Source organism: Bactrocera neohumeralis, chromosome 6 (genome assembly GCF_024586455.1).
Source record: "Bactrocera neohumeralis isolate Rockhampton chromosome 6, APGP_CSIRO_Bneo_wtdbg2-racon-allhic-juicebox.fasta_v2, whole genome shotgun sequence".
NCBI lineage: Eukaryota > Metazoa > Arthropoda > Insecta > Diptera > Tephritidae > Bactrocera > Bactrocera neohumeralis.
In genome coordinates this window covers 49,929,954-49,949,566 of record NC_065923.1, presented here as the reverse complement: position 1 = coordinate 49,949,566, position 19,613 = coordinate 49,929,954, and the positions used below count along the sequence as shown (strand labels likewise).

The 19,613-nt window shown below is 34.0% G+C and overlaps 1 protein-coding gene across 1 annotated transcript; it reads right to left on the bottom strand.

Moving 5' to 3' along the window:
* Positions 1-251: 251 nt before the first annotated feature.
* Positions 252-14,859, bottom strand: LOC126763465 (acireductone dioxygenase). The gene is made up of 5 exons (XM_050481001.1): positions 14,656-14,859; positions 6,658-6,735; positions 4,111-4,238; positions 2,817-2,910; positions 252-456 (listed from the first exon to the last, which is right to left on the bottom strand). The coding sequence occupies exons 1-5, from the start codon at positions 14,776-14,778 to the stop codon at positions 316-318; spliced, it is 564 nt and encodes a 187-aa protein (XP_050336958.1). The 5' UTR covers positions 14,779-14,859; the 3' UTR covers positions 252-315.
* Positions 14,860-19,613: the final 4,754 nt, after the last annotated feature.

Below are 19,613 nucleotides of genomic sequence, written 5' to 3'. Positions count from 1 at the left end.
GTGAAAGTGGTATGCTGCTAAATGGGATGTGACATAGGCGTTAGTTTCAACCAAATTCTAACTAGGGTGTGGAGTGCGGTTGTGCGATTTAGCATAAGCAATGTGACTATGATAGTAAATTGGCTGGTCGTCTTGCAATCTACGTGGTGATGGTGATTGTGTTGTTCGTTTTTGAAAAAAATTAAATACTTGCCTTAGGTTTCGTCAAAGGTCACCAATCTAGCTGGTAATAAGTAAGTACACAAGCTAACTGCCCGAAGGTCTATCCGAAAAGAAGATTTATTTGATTTAATATAAACATAGTGATGTAACAATTTAATTAGAATTAGTAATTGGTAAAAATCCGTTTGCTTGATGACTTAAATATTTTTGACGACACTCCATATTATCAGATGGTCGATTGTAAGGTAGCCAAATAGGTTCACCCACAAAATATCGTTTTGCCTTGATATAGTTCTGCAAAAAGTAATAAGTAACATATATTCAAATGTTAGTTTGATGTTATTGCTTTTTTTTGGGTAAATTTTAAAAAGCATCCCTAAATTGAAAATAGGCAGATAGAGGAGGCTCTCCATATTAAGAATATATATATACTTAAACTTAAAGAAACTTATAATTTTTACGATATTTGATTCTCCTCTATAAACTATCGTAAAAAAAGTTTTAAATCGTAATTAAATTCGAAATATTTACAAAATATTGCATTCTAACAAGTAATAAGTGTTACCATATCTATACGTACTCTGCAAAGGAACAAAAACAAATAAAAAAAAGTAATACTCCAAAATGCACGGCACAAATACCCAGATTATTATTATTTTTTGCTTATAACTCTTTTTTGTAAGGCGGTATTAGTTTGTTCGGCTTAAAAAATAACCGTTGATTTTCCAATACCTGCATCCTCCTGATCCGTGCTGACATTGAATCCAACTCCGTCTCCAAGAAATTTTTTGTTGCGTTTGCGCTAAAAGGCTCCATCCTAACTCCACTTCTGCTAGCGGCCATACATGTAATATATGGAGCCATACTAAGACCTGCTCAGGCCTTAAGAGTTTGGGTTAGGTTGTCTTACGTTGTAAAACCTTCAGACGCGTCGACCAACAACACCACAGTGCAACAACCGCCCCTGCGATTTCTACAGTTGCAACAACCACGACCTACATTTGACTTCCTCACTCCCAAGATCTACAATTTAACTACAACGAGCTCCAGAGTAAGATCGAGAAGATAGTTGCATTTATGGGCAGGGAATCGATATGATCGGTCCAGGATTAAATAGCCGCTCAGATCATTAGATTTTTGCCAACGTTATACGTAGATCGCGACAGATAATGGCGGAGTGTAATAGAACACAGTGCCGTCTCACCAATAGCTATATCGTATAGTTATATTCAATATATACATCCCCCGTTACATGTTGCCCAACAAGATATCGCCGAAACATAGGTGCACTACTTCGTGGTGAGAACCGTTTGGTACTAGGTGACTTTAACGCGCACCACGATCTTTGGCATTCATGCTTGTCAAACGACCGAACAGACAGATGATTTGACACTCTGACCAATGAATGACAAAGCTTTCTCCAGAATAATGAGCAACAGTAATAGATCGCTTAATATTATAATCATTAGGAGTGGTCTGATAAATATCATAACCTAATCTAATCTTCGAACCAGAAAGAATTAAAATGTTGATGCTATAGAATCTAGGCTTGACGGTGGTAAGTTACCTAACCAAGGTCTTCAACCTGTCGCTGACTACTCTTCAAATACCCCGGATAGTTGGAAAACTGATCCATCTACTGAAACGTAATTATTATTTCCCCAGTAGTGAAGACATTGTTGTTACTCCGTTTGTTCACTCACTACCTGAGTCAAGCACATCCTGTGCCCAATCCCAATCATTACCCTGTAAGAGGACAACTATAAGCTACGCTCTCTCCAGGGCTGAAGAGGTAAGCCATGAACTATCTGACTGCCACTAAATTCACAGTCCTCAAGTCATTCACCTTCATCCTTAAGTCACTGGCCGGTAGCACCTGGGAGAAATACAAAGAAACATTGTTGGCCAAATACAAGGCAATCGGCCGGCCGGGCATCAACTACGCTGCATTGATGCAGTTGCCTAGATGTAGTGAAACAACGATCGAAGAAGCTTCAGAAGTGTCAAAATACTGCAATCGTGCAATTTCAACTACATAAATAGCAGACGAAAAGCTCAAGTTGCGCCGAGAATCTAAAGTGACCCTTGCGCAACTTTGATCTGTATACTGTAGTAAATTAATATCCCTCTTATCCAGAATCGACACCGACATACCAAATTGTATGTCCATCCTTTAATGAGTCCCCGAATTACTCTAACTACCTCTTTGCATGCCGCTTCTCACCTAACACCCCTCTCCCTATGGTCCCGACTCCGTCGAAAGAGCACATTTCCTGCCCTTACCGTTAGATGATTTCGATGAAAACCAACTTGAACCTTAACCTTGGTTATTGTCATGAAACAAGAACGCAAATACTGTGGCAGTTGATTATATGGTATACCCGTATAGAATGCAGATATGTACATATATACATAGTTCAAATTACATCTTTTTGAAAACGTTTTACTTTTCAATACATTTCAAAATAATATATATTAGGAACAAAATAGTAATACAATGTTACAGTAATATCTTTTGCCGTAATCACTTTGCTGAAATTTGCAAACTGTAATAATTATTCTCTTCATAAAAAGCTTGATCTATTTTCTAAGATAGTTCTAAAGAGATTAAAAAAGAAAAAATTTAAATTATATTTTATAAAAGTTGTTATTACCTCTATGTCCAAGGTAAATCGATGATATATGCCGGCTGGTATGATTATTAAGTCTCCCTTACTAACAGCGATACGAATCCAATCATCTTTTGCACTAAAAAATAAAAATAAAAAATGTCAATGGACCTACAGTATATAATCATAGGTATGTACATATATAACACATACATACATACTTTATCTAATATAGTAAAGAGCATGTCTTCTATTATTACCCCATAGCTAGTTTTTGAATATTTTTTTTTTTTGTAATTCGAACAAATACTTCTTTGTATTGAGTATATGAGACTCCGAAAAAAGTCAACGTGACGTTCGAAAATCCTTATATAAGGTATATGGGGCTAAGAGAAGTTTTGACCCGATTTTACCCCTTGTATGTGGGTTACCTGTCGTTACCCACCGGCCCACCGTAATTCGCACCTTTTTTTGGGAAAACTCGTTATTTACCCACAAGCTCATAGGCAATTTCCGTTATAGGTGCAACTAGAAAATTTTTCAGAAAAATTTCTTGACGCGAGATGTTTAACGGTGGTACAAATGGATGTAAGTATTGTTAATAAAGTAACTCGTTTTGCATATAATTTCCTTTGTATTAATTTGATTTACTTTACGCCTCACTGGCGTACCTAAATAAATGCACTGGCGGCTGGTTTTTCAGCGCTTAGCGTTAGCACCGACGCGGAATCTCTAAGCAAATGTAAAGATGTTAGAAAGTTATAATTTTACTTGCTTTCGTAAAAGAAAGGAAAATCAAAATATTTTTTTCAATTCAGTTTCTTATTAAATTTAAAATATCGAATCTCGCCTAAAATAAAAACTCGTTTGAAAGGGAAATAATGATTAAACTTTTCGAAGAAAGGAAAACATACACTGAAATCGGTCGAATTGTTGGAAAAACACTTTTTTTCTTTCAAAGAGTAATAAAAAAAATAACAAACATACAGCTGTTTTTGTATTTCGGCCCGTCCAGTGCGGCCAAAAATACTAGAACAACGGGAAACTCGTAATTTTTTACAAAGTGGGTGATTTTAAGAAAATTAAAAAAGAGCCAAAAGGCAAGTGCATTATGCTTTCGCGAAAGAGTACTGAAAAAGCGCCGGGAGTTTTGGCAGACAGTTAGAGTAAGTGGAATCAAGGGACGATTTTATGACGAAAAACTGGCAGTGGCTGTTTTTAGTGGAAATAAATCCAAATGTCTTCAAATATTCCCAGAAATCTGAATAATAATAATAATAATAATGTTTGTCTTGCATTTTCTTTTGGAAGTGCAATGTGAATTATGCTGTGTACTTACTCTCTGACATCGAAATATCCAGAACCATCCAAAACCAGTCGAATTTCTTCATCCGTATGTAAATGCTCGGTGTAGAACGACTTCAGCTTATTTTCAAAGTCTGGTAAGCACGATTTAGAGCAAGTTATCTGTGTACAATTAAAAAAAATATATATTAACAAAAATTTCCTTTTATTAATTTTAAAGTACTTATTAAAAGAATGTGATTCCTTTTGAATAAAATATTCATCAGTTTTAATGAATAAGCAGATTATTCGAATAAAGAAGCTAATACAAACAGAGACCAGAAAACATTTTGATAGCAAAAGGTTCTGGGGATGGTTTTGTTTCTTCCTCTGACGTCAATAATGATTTTATTGTTTTTGATACAATTGGTTTCTGAAGAGGGATTGGCAAACAAATTCCTAAAGAAAGAATTGTTTAAAAATGAGTAAGGTCAATGATCAAAGGATTTCACAACTGAAAAAGGAGCTGAAGAAACGCGGCTTAGCGATAAATGGATTAAAAACTGAATTATAATTAGGGTTGCGAGAGACCATAAAAGCAAAAACACTAATTTTGAGGAATATATCTTTCAATTGGAATTCGAGCAAGTGACAACGAAGATTGAAGGAAACGGAGAGACTCAAAGTGCATCAGAGGTTATGAACATAGACACATTTTTGGCTGCGTTAAAAGCGCATGCGGAGCGCAAGGAGTAATGGTGGAGTCGAACAAATTTACAATGAGTGAAGAATTCGCTGCAGAAAGTTCAGTCTCAAAAGAATATTGGGCAGAACGGAGCAGTTTAAAGTTGGTGTGCGGCTGCTTGTATCAAGTATAGAAAAGGGAAGACGGACAAAACTCACGAGCACTTTTTTGAACTATTCGATGGTTAGAATTCCTGAAGTTCTCAGCGAATTGCACAACGGTCCAAATGGAAAAATTAAAGCAAAGGTATTATTGGGCTAGCTGTGGATTGCCATTGGCGAAGTTTTGTTAACAATATATTATATAAGGACTGCTGGATTGTACAGCAGACACAGTTCTAATTTGTTGGAATTATAAATAAATAAAATAAGTGTATATCCACTAAATTGTGACTTCTTTTAACTTTAAACAATCCAGTGATCGACCTCTAAATTGAATTTCAAGGTAGATGGTTAATCGAAAAATCCGTTACAATACCGTATTAGCTTACAGTTAAGATGCGTGCTCACTTGAATCAATTTTCATATTATTATTGAAATCAGCAGAAATTAAATTTAAACCATATTTTTCATTTAATTTATAAGAATAGTTTTAGAAACAGGGTATGTGTTTTTTTACAATAATTTGTTAAATAATTATACTCTCGCAACAATATTTAGCAATGTAACACTCAAAAATAACGGGGATAGATAAAAAAATTATATATACCATACATATGTACAATATATGTATAAGATTTAATGAAAATAAACTCATTATTTTTCTAGATGGCTTTAATAATCTGATTTCGAGTTCCAACTGCGAATTCCTGATGAACCATTTTACCAGCTGATGGTTACTAGTGTTATTTTGTCATAAGCGATTAATTTTTTAACGCCAGTAACCATTTTACAAGCTAAAGGGTTCATCAGCAAAATTAGTCCCTTATGACAACGTTATGCGAAAACGATCGTGGTCGAAATGGGGCAAGCCGGCGGGTTTTCAAGGCAAGATTGCCGATAAAGATGGTTTTGATATGTGTTGGATTGTCAGGGAAGCATCTATAACCGCCCCAGAACCAGGCTGTCACCCATCGATAGTGGCTCGAAAGAAACTTATACGATCAAAATGCCAACAAGTTATCAAACAAAACAATGCATAGTTTACTTAAATCGGTTCATGCTTCGTATCAATCAAATAAAACCTTCAATTTAATGAAAAAATAATGAATTTATTTTTGGTAGCGCTAATATAAATAAAAAGCTACTAGAGCTTTTACTATATACGTATATAACAAGTGGAGTTGAATACCGGGTGACTGTCTGTCCGTCCGTCTGTGCAAGCGCCAACTTAACTAAAAATTAAGATATCTAAGAACTTGGTAAGCGTGTTTCTTGGCACTATATTGGTATTATAGTTGAGCGAAATCAGACAATTGGTATGCCCACAATATTCCGCTAATCGAAAGTATACAAAGTGGTATAAATAAAATTCAAATTAAGATATATATCGTCACCTAAAATACAAAATAACGTAACAACATTTTCGAAAATTTACAATGGCGTGAATGAAACACAAAATATAATGGAACAAGAGTGAAAAAAAATTTAATATTGGTTCCTGAATCTGTGTAACATACGCTTAATAGTTAAAAGATATATACATACATTCAAATATCTATTTTCACCGTGCCCCTATTCAAACATTTTTATATCAAATGCCAAATCGGCACAATTCATCGAAATTAAATGAGCAATGTTTTCTGTCACCACAACAACAACAACAGATATGTCAAAAAGAGCAGGACTGATGAGACTTTTAGATAAAACTATAAATAACATACATATATGTATATTGCTAAATTCAATTTATACTTACTTCATCTTCATATGAGTAATTCCGTTCCTTACGAATAGCAGTCAGCAATTCATCGTCTTCATAACTGTCCGCATTTATCTGAAAGAAATTCAATAATTCGTAAATAAGCATTATAAGTTAATTAAAACTATCCTTTACAATAAACATTCTAATAATAAATTTCGATAATTTAAAGTGAATATACCTACTACTTAAATAGTAAATATTATTGTCATTGATATCATGTAACAGGAGGTTCACTAAGAGTCGCCTCTTTTCTTCGAAAAGTTCGAAAAAGATAGTTGTTTACTTTCGAACATACTTGTATGTCATCAACTCCAGTGCTCGACCTGTCGCGACAACTTGCGGCATCTTATAATTTGGATTATTCACTTAAGGCCAAATGTTCCGTAGAAAAATAACAATGTTTTGACTATCGGTTGATAACTTTAACAATCCCCAAACAGTTTTAGTAAAAACAAACCATCGGTTATTCATTTTTTTTTAATAAAAAATTATTTGTTTCCTACCATTATTATTGTATTTCCAGTATCAAGTTATTATTATTTATTACAAGTATTATGACAAATTCAAAGATTTAAAGCAAGATAAGAATATATGATGTATTAAACTGATAGTGATCTTCAAATCTTTCGACCATGCTATTTTGAATTATGCCAACTATAAATCATCCGAAGCCAGACCCTGTTTGGTTGGCAAGGCGCACGTTAATTGATATTGAAGTCATCTAACGGAACCCCAGGAAACATGCTGTTTCTACGGTGTCGGATTAAAAGAAATTTCATATAACAGAGTTTGTTTCATAAGGAGTTTACCGTGCTACAGTATCCAGAACGAAATTGCTCATGGGGCACTCTACATTCGCGAGGCAACTCAAGCTCTTCTTTTAAGTTTATCTTGATTTCTGATGGAATAATGAGTTTTATAGAAGTTATTAGGCAAAGTTATAGGTAATGAAAAAAGCTACAACTTTTGTTTCAACACCTTTTTCAAATAATCTCAAAATTTATGTGGAAAATTAATATATCCCAGTTTTTGGTTTATTATTTTTATCTTTAACATTTTTTTTTACAAAATTTGGTGTAAACTAACCTGTCACAAATACTTGTATATAGTAATTTTTTTGATTGAAAATATTTTTTTCACCAGGTATATTTAATTGTTATTACTCCTTAATTATATTTTGACTTATTCCAAATTGTGGCTTGCCTCGTTTAGTTTCGGGAGTTTTCATCATAAGCTCAAAGTATTTTTCACTTTCTTGTAACCTTGTTTTTACGAGATGTTAGTCACCCATTTTCATGCCTTCGATAAACTCCGGGAAGGTTATTGCCTTACTAGGGCTAATAAATAATGTCATAATAAATGTCCTATCAGAGCGTCAATGGTACTGGAGGAGCTTTTAGCTTTTCCCGAAGAATGGTTAGCTAATTGAAGGATAAATGTAAACGAATAAAAGTGTAAGCATGACACATTTTCACTAAGACACAATTTTTAAACTGATTAAAATGAATAAAATCTTAGGCAAAAGGCTCACGCGGAGAATACATATGTACATCCAGGAAAATAACTACAATGAAAATAAGAACAGGAAATTTAAACTGAGGTCTCTGTCAAAAATCCTTGGAGTGATAACGAGTTCACCATGCTACATTGGAAATAAAAACATTCACAAAGATCTTGGTATTGATATGGTGAAGAAAGAATTAGAGGACAGCAGAAAGAAATATGAAATTAAACTACGGGAACATCCAAATCCATCAGCTAATGCCTTACTACAATATTGTAATCAAACACGCTTGAAAAAAAAGAGATCTAGCAACGTTCTTAAGAGGAACGTTTTAGCAAAAGGATTCAAGCACAAGCTCGAGCTTGTTTAGTTTTAAATATATTATTTATTTATTATTTATGATCAGTGGCGTAGCTAGGGGGGCGAAGGGGGCCGTCGCCCCGGGCGCAACGTCTTGGGGGCGGCAAAACGATCTTCGCTGTTTTTAATATTCAGAAAAATACTTCAACAATTTTTTTTACAAAGTTTCTTATAAAAGATAAAGTGTTGTACACTCACAATGTAATAATCTGAATAACAATGAAAAATATAAATTTTTACTCGACTACTCTTCAGTCTTTGAATTGGTCTTATATGTATCTTTTGGCTTATATGTATCTTTCTTAAAAATATTGATAGAACTTAAAGATGCACTTTTCTAGCTTTGATCGCTGCAAAATCACATATCATATCATTGTAATTTAAAGTTGAAGCAGTTTCACATTCTATTGAGAGAATCGCAAGATTGGACAGTCCACTCTGACTCATGGTCGATCTCAAGTAAGATTTGATCAATTTAAGTTTGCTAAAAGAACTTTCACAAGATGCAACTGATACAGGTATAGTGAGTAGTATTCTTAAAGCTGTCGTTAACGTCTTGTAGGCTTCCAGTCCCATTGAAGAAATGTATAATAAATAAAAAATGGGTTTTTTCTATGGCTTTTAATAAGATGTCTTGTAAATTTACTATGAATTTCCTCAAAAACCATATTGTGAGAATTTTGGAACTTCGGAATTTGCGTGACTTCTAGTTCCTAAATTTTATATACTTTATATCGAAGATATTTTGTAAAAATTCATTATTGTTCGAACTACCTAATGAAACTTGTAGGTAGTAGGTGGATAAAGGGGGGCGGCAGAATAGCCTTGGCCCCGGGCGCCCGAAGTTGTAGCTACGCCACTGTTTATGATTAGGCTTTAAACAAGCAGAGTCAATTAAGAAGCGTATAAAAAAAAGTTTGATTTTCTCCGCAATTAACTGGATAAATTTTCGGATAATATTCTAAGTTATAGTCAGAAACAAATAGACTTCAAAGCAGCAAATTTAATTTGTACTGCTGGTTCTTAAAAAAAATGGCAACTGGAAAATCATAAAAGAAATGCTCATGAAATAAGTTTATTGAACTATAACAGTAAATTGGGAAACTAAGATGTTTTGGAAGTCATGGAATATTTGAGCTAATGAACAGAGGTATACCCAATTCCTGACCAAGAGGCTGAAACAGCTGACGAATACCAGAAAAAATAGAATGATAAATTGTTAAAGCGAAATTGCTAGGTTGTGCGAGTTGCAATGTTTTGGTAAGAAACAAACTATATAAGGACTGAGGAATTGTGCAGCAGTCACAGTTCTAGTTACAGTAAACTCGAGTACAGAGTAATATGCATTAAGTGGTTTGCATTGGCTGCAGAGCTACAAACCTGTATGTGTTCATTTTCATTTTCATACGAACTCGCACAGGCAGCGCAGTGCCGGTTTAAATATATTTAAAAAAATCGGAGTAGCATCTTTATAAAAATTGTGAATTTCGCCAAATTCATCTCGTGTGGTATTTTGATGTTTTTTCTACTTTGTTTTTTTTTTTTATATTTAACACTGATTTTTTTAATGTACATGTATTTAAGAACACACACAGAAAATAAAAAAATGAATATCGTTCCGGTCAATATTTTCCAAGTTACACGCAAATTTGATAAGGCGTTACAGAGTACTTGTATGTACAAGACCAAATATTCAACGCGTTTTTTGAAAACGGCTAAAACGATTAGTCTAAAATTTTAACACGAGCTTCTTAAATATATTTTTTAGTAATTAATCGAAGATTTTTTCTCACCGATAACTATTTTTTAATAAACAATTTAAGGCCGAAATTTTGGTAAAAAATTGTTTTTTAACGAAATCTGTTTGGTTTTTCAATTTCAGAGTATCCAGTTCAGAGATATAGTGATCACCGCAATACGTTTTTTTTAAGGAGGTCCCCGAGATCCGCTATAGTTCCTTTCCAAATAAATATTTTTACTAATACTAAGTCCTAAAATACAGTTAAAAGACACCAAAATATGTTAAAAAAAAAATTGGGTAAAAAAATTTTAAAACTTTTCTTAGAAAAAAATCGCTTTTTTCGGCCTTTTTAACTGTATAAAATCTCATAAGCACAAATTATATTACCGGATTAAACAGCAAACATGTACAAGTATAATAACAGTAAACAAATATGCGAAATTCAGCACTAAACACCCATCCATTCAGCGATTTATCGAGAAATCCGTTACAATTACTGGCTCAAGTGGAATTGTCAAACAAATTCCCATGGAGGTAATTATTCGAAAATAGGTAAATTTAACGATCTAAAGATTCCACAATTGAAAAAGAAGCTGGAGCAACGTGGTTTGGCAACTATTAGAATAAAAGCCGAATTACAATCCCGGTTATGCTTTTCAATTGGAATTAGATGAAGAAACAACGAAAATATAAAAAGGAAAAGACTCAATGCTGATCCAAAGTTATAGATATGACCAGGTTTTTGGCTGAAATCGCAACAACAATCTCAATTGTCCTCGTAGTCAGAAACACGGTTGTCAACGCACAAAAACCTTAGAGAATTTAAAGCGAAAGTTGAGCAGGTTTTGAAAAGGATTACCAAATGTGATGAGTGCATTGGAGCTAAAGGATCCAGGCGTCATGGGCATATAAAGTAGTTCAATTAGGATGCGCCATTTGAGCGAATTGGCGTGGATGTGGATAGTCCATTTCCCACCAATAAAATGAACAACAGGCATTTTCGGTAGTCAAAAAGCATTTCAGCAAGTTGCCAGATCCTAATCAAGAGGCTGAACCAGTAGCGAAATGAGATTCGTTGATTCGTGATCAAGAAAAGAATGCCAAAATAGCTTTAATTCAAGAGATGTGTCGAAAACTGGGTAGAGACCATGTAAGAGAAATAAATGCTATATAATTGGTACCGCAAATCGGGACGATCAAACGAATGGACGATAAATTGCCAGAATCAACCAGACTTTGGCTGGCGAAGTTTTTTTTAAATATCTACTATATAAGGGCTACCACATTGTGTAGCTGACACAGTTCTAGTTAGAGTCCGTCACAGATAAAGAGATCCGCAAATCATCTTTCATTGAAAGAGAGCAATTGTTAAACGACAAAACCTCCTGAACTCGATCAACTGTCAAAGTTCAGGAGGTTTTGACGTTTAGCAATTGGAAACGAGGAATGGCTAGAAAGAAATATTTCCAATAAAAATATGTAAACAGTGGGATTTGTACATCGTTCAAGACCACTAATAAAATATGTATAACAATGAAAAATAAATAAATTTGTGAAATTTAAATGTATTTGATGAAACGTTTTATGATGTGAAGCATCGTAGTATTAATTTTTTACGGAAAATTATTAAAAATAGTTATTGATTAAGAGCTAACAAGCTTAAATTCTTTTATTGAGTATTGTAAGGACATAAGCCAATTTTTTTTTAACATACCATAAAACAATTTAAATAGTTGCTCCATATATTAAATGATCTCTATATAGTAATTTTTAATCGTTAGAAATGTTGATTCTCTTAATATAAGTGCCCAAAAGTAATTATTTTGTTCGATCTGGCCATAATGGAAAATGTTATTAAAACGCTAATTTTGAGGCGCGTTCACACTGGAATAAGTTGGGCATACCTTTATCCCTGCCTGCATTGGAAGGAGCAAATGAAATATGAGTAAGAAGTTGTAGTTGAATAATGAATAGTAAAGCGTTAAGTAGTTAGAATTAGAAATAAAGATAAGTGTAAAGCCATTAAACTGTTGTCCTTTTATTTAACAATCCAGTGATCGAACTCAAGAGTGAGTTACAAGGTAAACGATTTATCGAAAAATCCGTTCCAATATTCAGGGGTGTTGTGGAATCCAAGACAGAATTGCTTAGCTGTCAGAATTGCAAACCAATTCTGATTATCAATGGTGTCACAGTATCTGATCGGATTTTCGTCTTTTCGAACATACGCAAAATCAATATTCGAAACAGATGTTTACTAATGTGACAAAACTTGCAAATGAATACATTTGGAGGCAGTCCTATTAAAGTTTTTAATGAGTTCCGAATTAAGGAAAGATTTTAAGAGATAACATTTATAGATGGGAATTCGAAATATTGTCGAAGCTAGAAGGGAAATAGTGACCGAGCGATATATGAGCGCTTGGGCAGAAAGCGAAAACTTTGACTCGGGTTTTCATTTTTACGATTTTTCTTAATTGGCGGCCAGGATTGAAAAAAATTAAACGTGTGGAAATGGGGCAAAGTTTATTATCTTTGGCATTAAATTATCTTCTATTTAAACTAAAAAATTAAGAAAATTCAATTTTGAAAAAAATGTTCAAACTTAACATATGTTTAAGCAACATAAACTAACATTTTTTTGGTCAAAAACCACTTTTTAAAAAATTTAGAATTTTATTTTTTGAAATTTTCCTAGTTTAACTTGAACATAAGTTATTAACAAATATGAATCTCTTTAAATTTTTTGTTTCCGACAGAAATTGCGACCTGCATACTTTCCGCCGTCCGACAAATGCACACGCGAGATGCATCGGGCAATTGCTTCCCTAAGGCACAATATCAAAGAATTCGTATACAAAAAATGTTCGGGTGATGTTTAAATATATAACTATAAACCCTCGAAATTTCGCTTTAATCAATTATTTCTTTCCCTCCCAAAAAAAAAAACATCAAGCCTCTAAAGCGGCTCCCCCACTTAAATATCCGCATTTTTTCCAAAACTCAATAATTAAGACATTTCGTACTTTAACCTATAGAAATAAAGATAAATCAATTCGTAACAATAAAATAACTCGATTTCTTAACTCACATTTCAAATCTGTGTGCGACTATATTCTTGCTTTGTTTCTGACAGCAAAACCGATAAAATTGGTTTCTGTCATATCCAAAACCGATACAAATTCTGTTTCGAATATCAAACCAATAATGTCTGAATTCATGACACCTACTGCTTTTTTTTATCGGTTTCAATTCTGATCCCGACAACTATCAGATTCCACAACACCCGTGATAAACTTTGCCCCAATTCCATACGTTTAGTTTTTTTCAATCCTGCCCGCCAATTAAGAAAAATCGTTAAAATGAAAAACCGAGTCAAAGTTTTCATATATGTATCTGCCAGACGGTCGGTCACTATTTCCCTTCTAGCTTCGACAATATTTCGAATTCCCATCTATAACTTTAGGGACATTTTCTCAGATAATTTTTAAAGAGATTTAGCAAAAACAATTGAAGCTTCTAAAGCAGGCTCTCCCCTTAAAGAAGATTTACAAAACGTAATAAACGTAACTTAACACCCAAATACGTCTTTATTCATTCGATAAATATTATTTCTTAAAATCTTTTTTTAATTCGGAACTCATTAAAAACTTGAATAGGATTGCTTCCAAATGTATTAATTTGCAAGTTGTGTCATCTTAGGAAACAGCTGGTTCGAATATTGGTTTTGCGTATGTTCGAAAAGACGAAAATCCAATCAGATTCTGTGGCACCATTGATAATCAGAATTGGTTTGCAATTCTGACAGCTAAGCAATTCTGTCTTGGATTCCACAACACCCCTGATTATAAATGTTTATATACATATGTATCTGCATATTAAAAGAAAAAAGATAAAAAAATTCAAATTTTCGAACATAATGTATTAATTTGAAGCCATTTCAATCATATAAAGAATTTCAAATTAAAAGAAATGTTGTGAATTGTGTGGTAGCCAACTGTTATGAACAAGAACATAAAGCGTGCGACACATACACGAGTGACACGGTCTCATCGTTTTTCCTCATCGTCCCCTCGATTACGGTTTGGGCGACAAAAAAGTCCTCATATGAACGTAGTCAGTCCATGATAAGTGTTATATGTACATATGTGTACAAAACTAATTGTTATATTTCCGAATATTTTGAAGTACCTGACTAATCCATATTTTATTGTTTTCTCATATGCGTGCTACTTGCAATGTACACATTAGTTGTATTAACAAATTTTAACATCCTCACTAATCGTCAAACGTGTTGGACAAGTATCGATAACTATCGTACAATACGTAAAAACCATACAATTTAAATAACTTCGCCATATGATATGAATGTTTACAAAATACTCACAGTGAAGTGTTCTACGCCTGTTTTCTGGTGAAGATCTTCTAGTGACAAATATTCGGGTGGGCTTTTATGATGCTCCAAACGTTGGTCATTTTCTTTATTATCCATATACCACACCTTCACCATTTTGGTACCGCAGCACTTCTAAATACTATGATCAAAAGATCAGAAAAACATTGCCTTTATCAATGACAAACGTTGTAGAATACACATGCACATACTTACGTACATATTTATGTATTTAAATATGTTTGTACAGATAAGTATGTATGTATGTGCAAATATATTTTATTTGCTTGCATTGTTGAGAGAATAATTAAACGATAAGCAAAAATAATTATTTTCGTAATCAAGAACATTTGTATACATCCATATGTCGCAAAATTGCTCTTTTTGTTGACATACATTCATTCTCACTCTTCAAAATATTGGAAAAATTATATAGAAATAAGTAGATGAAAAAGATTTTGTGTTCCCACTTTCTAAAAAGTGTTCCCAGACTGTGTTCACACAAGGACTCTTTTGCTTTATAGGCATTTTTTATCCTGGTCGGTACTATACCGTGGTGTCCTCGCTGTTATCGCTGTAAACTGTTGTTGTTGTAATCTAAGATCATATAAATTTTGTTTGGAGGAGAGATGTTAGTTGTCATCGAAATTACATAACGGTAGGCCCAGGAATCGAGCTGATTCGACGGGTTCGGACCAGTGTTAATCTCCTTTATGTAAGTGTTTGTTTGGGGGACATCAGGAGACATCTTGTTGTAGTCCGGAGTGCGGTACGCTGACAGGTCTGTAGCTTCTTAATCTGCATCTTGTTGTACCCAGGCGACCATATGGGAGCGCCGTATGTGATAACTGACCGGCGGATTGCCTTGTTTGTTTCCAACAACGTCTCTTTGCCTTTTCCCCCAAGTGCTGCCGGTTAGCGACTTGAGAATAGTGTTTCGACTCTGCACTTTAGGGACAATGGCTTTAAGGTTGCTTATCGTGGGAATTTTAAAATCATCGACGGAAATGCTGAGGTTCAGTCTGGACTTCTTCGTCCTGTTCGAAAATAAGGTGGCCATGGAACCGACAAGGGAAAATTTTCAGCTCTTTTGTTCGATGTTCTCAAGAAGCGTTGTGTAGTGGACTGTGTCAAAATCTTTCAAAAATTTCCACGCTACGAGGGCAGTCCTCTCTCAGGGCTGTTTCTAGTTAAGGCTACGAGCTAATTGGGGGTTTATGACGCTAAGTGCTGTGATGGTTGCGTGCAATAAGGAATTCGACGCGATTGAAATGAATAATTAATTGAAAATACCTTCAAAATAAACAGTTCCACTTGATTCGTTCAGTTTCTCGTAGAGAAACCAAGAAGCAATTAATATAACGGGATAAAACTTTGCGTGAATAATGTCTTTAGAGTGTGACACCTTATGACCAAAAATTGTTTAAATCCAATAAAAACGGTTCAAGCCCCTAGGTACCGAATATTTAGACCCCCGGTCAATGTGTGATATATATAACTGAAATTAAAGGATAATCCTTCTATTAAAAGGTATGTCTGTTTGTCAAAAACAGGTTGAATTGGACCAATACTTACCTTAGCCCCCATGTACTTAAAATAAAGATTTTCGAACTTCCGGGTGACCTTGTACCGCATATATCGGCCAATATGCGAGTTATCTCAATGAAAATGGGAGAGTCTTGTGGTGAACACATAGACGGCGACAGACTGCAAACTACATCTGTCAAATATTAAAATACACACGTTCTTAAGGGCAGTGTTATTTTGACAGCTGCACGACTACACGACTGCAGGCCGACAGTTGTCGTTCTCGCTAACTTCAATGTCCTCCTATTTTTGCCAACGACAGTAGAGTTGGCAGTAGAATGGAAGATAGAAAGAGGAGGTAGAGTGGTGATGCCACTAATATGTAAAATGTAAAACTATTCACAGCTCTAACAAACTTGACGTTATTTTACAAATAAAAGCATAAAATAGCTATATTATAGCTCTATTATATCTATTATATCATAACAATTGATAATTTAAAGCAAAAATATTTACCTATTTACTTATTTTTTGCATAAATAATTTCATTTTGAACAAAATATTAAAATTTGATTGAAGTGAAAGGAATTAGTATGGCCACAACGAAATTGTGTACATACAAAATGGACAACTGCGTTGTTTTGTGTACATGCCGGCCATTGTGTTGTTGTTGCTTCTCAAAATGTACATGTAGTACGATGAACAACGACGTTTTCAGTTCACTGTCGTGCTGCTGCAGTCTGTCGCAGTCATTGTGTTTACACTTTGTATTTTACTCATAACAGTGTATCTTTGTGCTTAAAATAGATAAATTTGAGCGAAAACTTGGCCTAGCCCTTATATAACTAATATCATGATTTTCGAACATCCGGCTGACTTTACTCTTTATGATTGGTTTTACACCTTAAAGTATTTCCCTAGCTTTGATTTTTTCAAGTTGCAAGAGAATAAAACGTTCGGTTGCACCCGAACTTAGCCCTTATTTACTTGTTTTTATTTACAATTTTTTCTTGACGCAGTAAAAGTTCTAAAATAAAAAATTAACGGAAATATAGCTTTCGTATCACTCATCTCGCGTTAATGTGACTTTCAATTCCTAAAGTCCGCCGAACTGATATTCATTCTTTTATTTTATACAGGTCAACAATCGGTTAGTTGATTTAATTACTAGAAAGCACATCGTTTGTATGGCTTAGTTTCCATTTTATTTAAAGTTATTGATATCAATCAATACCGACGTGTTCAAAAAGAGCTGCTGAGTAACGACGGGGGCATATACCGAGGATATCTCTCTCTATGCGGCTACTAAACTCAGCTATCATTGCCCAATCGGAAGTACTAGTCAAAGAATAAACCTATGGAGTTCTACTGAATAGTTCCGGAGAATTCAGAAAGCTACCATGTACACAGATAACCAGGCGGCATTGGTAGCTTTGTCGTAACCGAAGATTAATTCCGTTGACAAAGCACTTGCCCATATTGGTGGTTCCAGTCAAAGGAACATTTTTGAGAACGGAAAAGCAGACGAGTTGGCCAAGCCAAGAGCCTCTCTAGACCAATTTTAAGCAAAGGTAATACCAGAACAGATGGCAAGATAGAGAAGCAGATATGGCCAAAATAAGACATGACAAGAACTAAGGACTTATTAAATGTGTTCAGAAAAAGTATATACAGATTAACATCTACCATAATTAGGGTTCGTCCATTTAGAGAATATGCGTTAGAAATTTTGAGAACATGCTCTACAGCAATATTTGAAGCAGCCGCAAACCCGAAAGGAATAAGAAAACTTTTTTACACTATCTCTCTGAATGTCAATCTCACAAACTCGACATATAACGATTTGAATCCACCAGGTACCCAACCAAACTATGTACATACAACAATCATAACGTAGATAAGAAGTTTTTTTGAGGTACGCAACATTGAAACTAGACAGATATATATATATTATATATATATAGATGTCTGGTGAATGTGAAATGAAATAATAATTTCATGAACACAAATGCTCACACAAAAATATTCCCAACCTTAATGATAACAGATATTTATTTCAGATACCATCATTACCGCAAGGTAAAACTTATTTCCCAAAATCCAAATCTTAGTAACCAGATAAAAATTAAGGGGTTATATCCACTTATAAGTTCGAAAAAATGTGTTTTTTCATTAATTTTTTTCTGGAGAGGCTTTTTATTGAATATATACAACAAATATATGAACATTTAGCGAAATTAACGTATTCTAAGAACTCATAAATAAAAAAATGATTAGTTTTAGGATAGATAAATACAGCTAATGGATCGAAAAAATAGTAAAAATTTTGATTGTAGACAAAATTGAATGGACAAAAATCTTTTTGTGTACGAAAATTTACACTTTAAAGTGACTTAAAAAACCGAAATTTTTATCAGAAACTTTATTCCTTCGATCATTACCTGACAAAAGTAGCTAAGAAGAGCCTGTGAAAATTTCAAGTCAATCGGTCAAGCCGTTTCGGAGAAATATTTCTCACCGACTTTGAAAACATCATTTCGAGAAAAACGCATTTAAAGTTTTGCTGCTATTCCGGGTTACGGTTCCGCCTACTTTCAAACGCTTGGAGACGTCTTTACAAATACGCTCATTACTCCGAAACTATTTATCGATCGATTTTTTTCAAAATTATAACCCCTTAAACTAATTTTTGTACTGATACTCATTCTGATTATTTTAATCTTTGTTTGCAAACATAAAACAACAAAGTTTATCGAAAATACTGTGAAGTTATTGAAACCGTGGCTTTCAAACAACCGTAAGAACAAATGTTTAGAAAACCACTTTGGAAATATTTTACTTATGTAGCTAATATTATCACTTTTAATGGCACGATTCCGATAACTTTGGCGGTCGGATAAAAAAAACGAATTTCGGTATAAATGGGGTATGTACGGATAGGGAAGCTTCTCCAAAGAAGGAATATTGAAAATAATGTTGCTAACATTTAATTTTTTTTAATATTCACGATTAAAATTTCAAAAATTTGTATTAATAACACATGTTTCTACATAATTTTTTATGTTAATTTTCTCGATATTTGCTTAAAATAAGCATTTTATTTTTTACACAAATTTCACAACATGCACAATAACATAAGTGTTTCATGTTGTCAAATAATAAGTGTTATCATATCTAAACGATTGAAAACAATAAAAATAAATAAAAAACTCAAACGCAGGAAACAAATACCACCTTCAGAATATTCTGAAATCCAACGATCCAGCACTGGGATGTGCCAAGTTTTTTTTCGAGCAAAACTCCTTCTTGCGCTTCAAACAAATAACCTTGGTCGATCCAACACCATTCGCGTCCGACTTCTTTCTGCGTTGGCGGCCTTCGGCCGCGCTTCAAAAAAATAAACCTGGCCGATCCAACACCGGGGT

Excerpts from the sequence above, each read along its gene's own strand:
- LOC126763465 (XM_050481001.1), bottom strand. The coding sequence starts at position 14,778 with ATGGTGAAGGTGTGGTATATGGATAATAAAGAAAATGACCAACGTTTG. Across the intron at positions 6,736-14,655 it reads CAGGCGTAGAACACTTCACT|ATAAATGCGGACAGTTATGA; the intron begins GTGAGTATTTTG and ends AATTTCTTTCAG. Across the intron at positions 2,911-4,110 it reads GGATATTTCGATGTCAGAGA|TGCAAAAGATGATTGGATTC; the intron begins GTAAGTACACAG and ends TTTATTTTTTAG.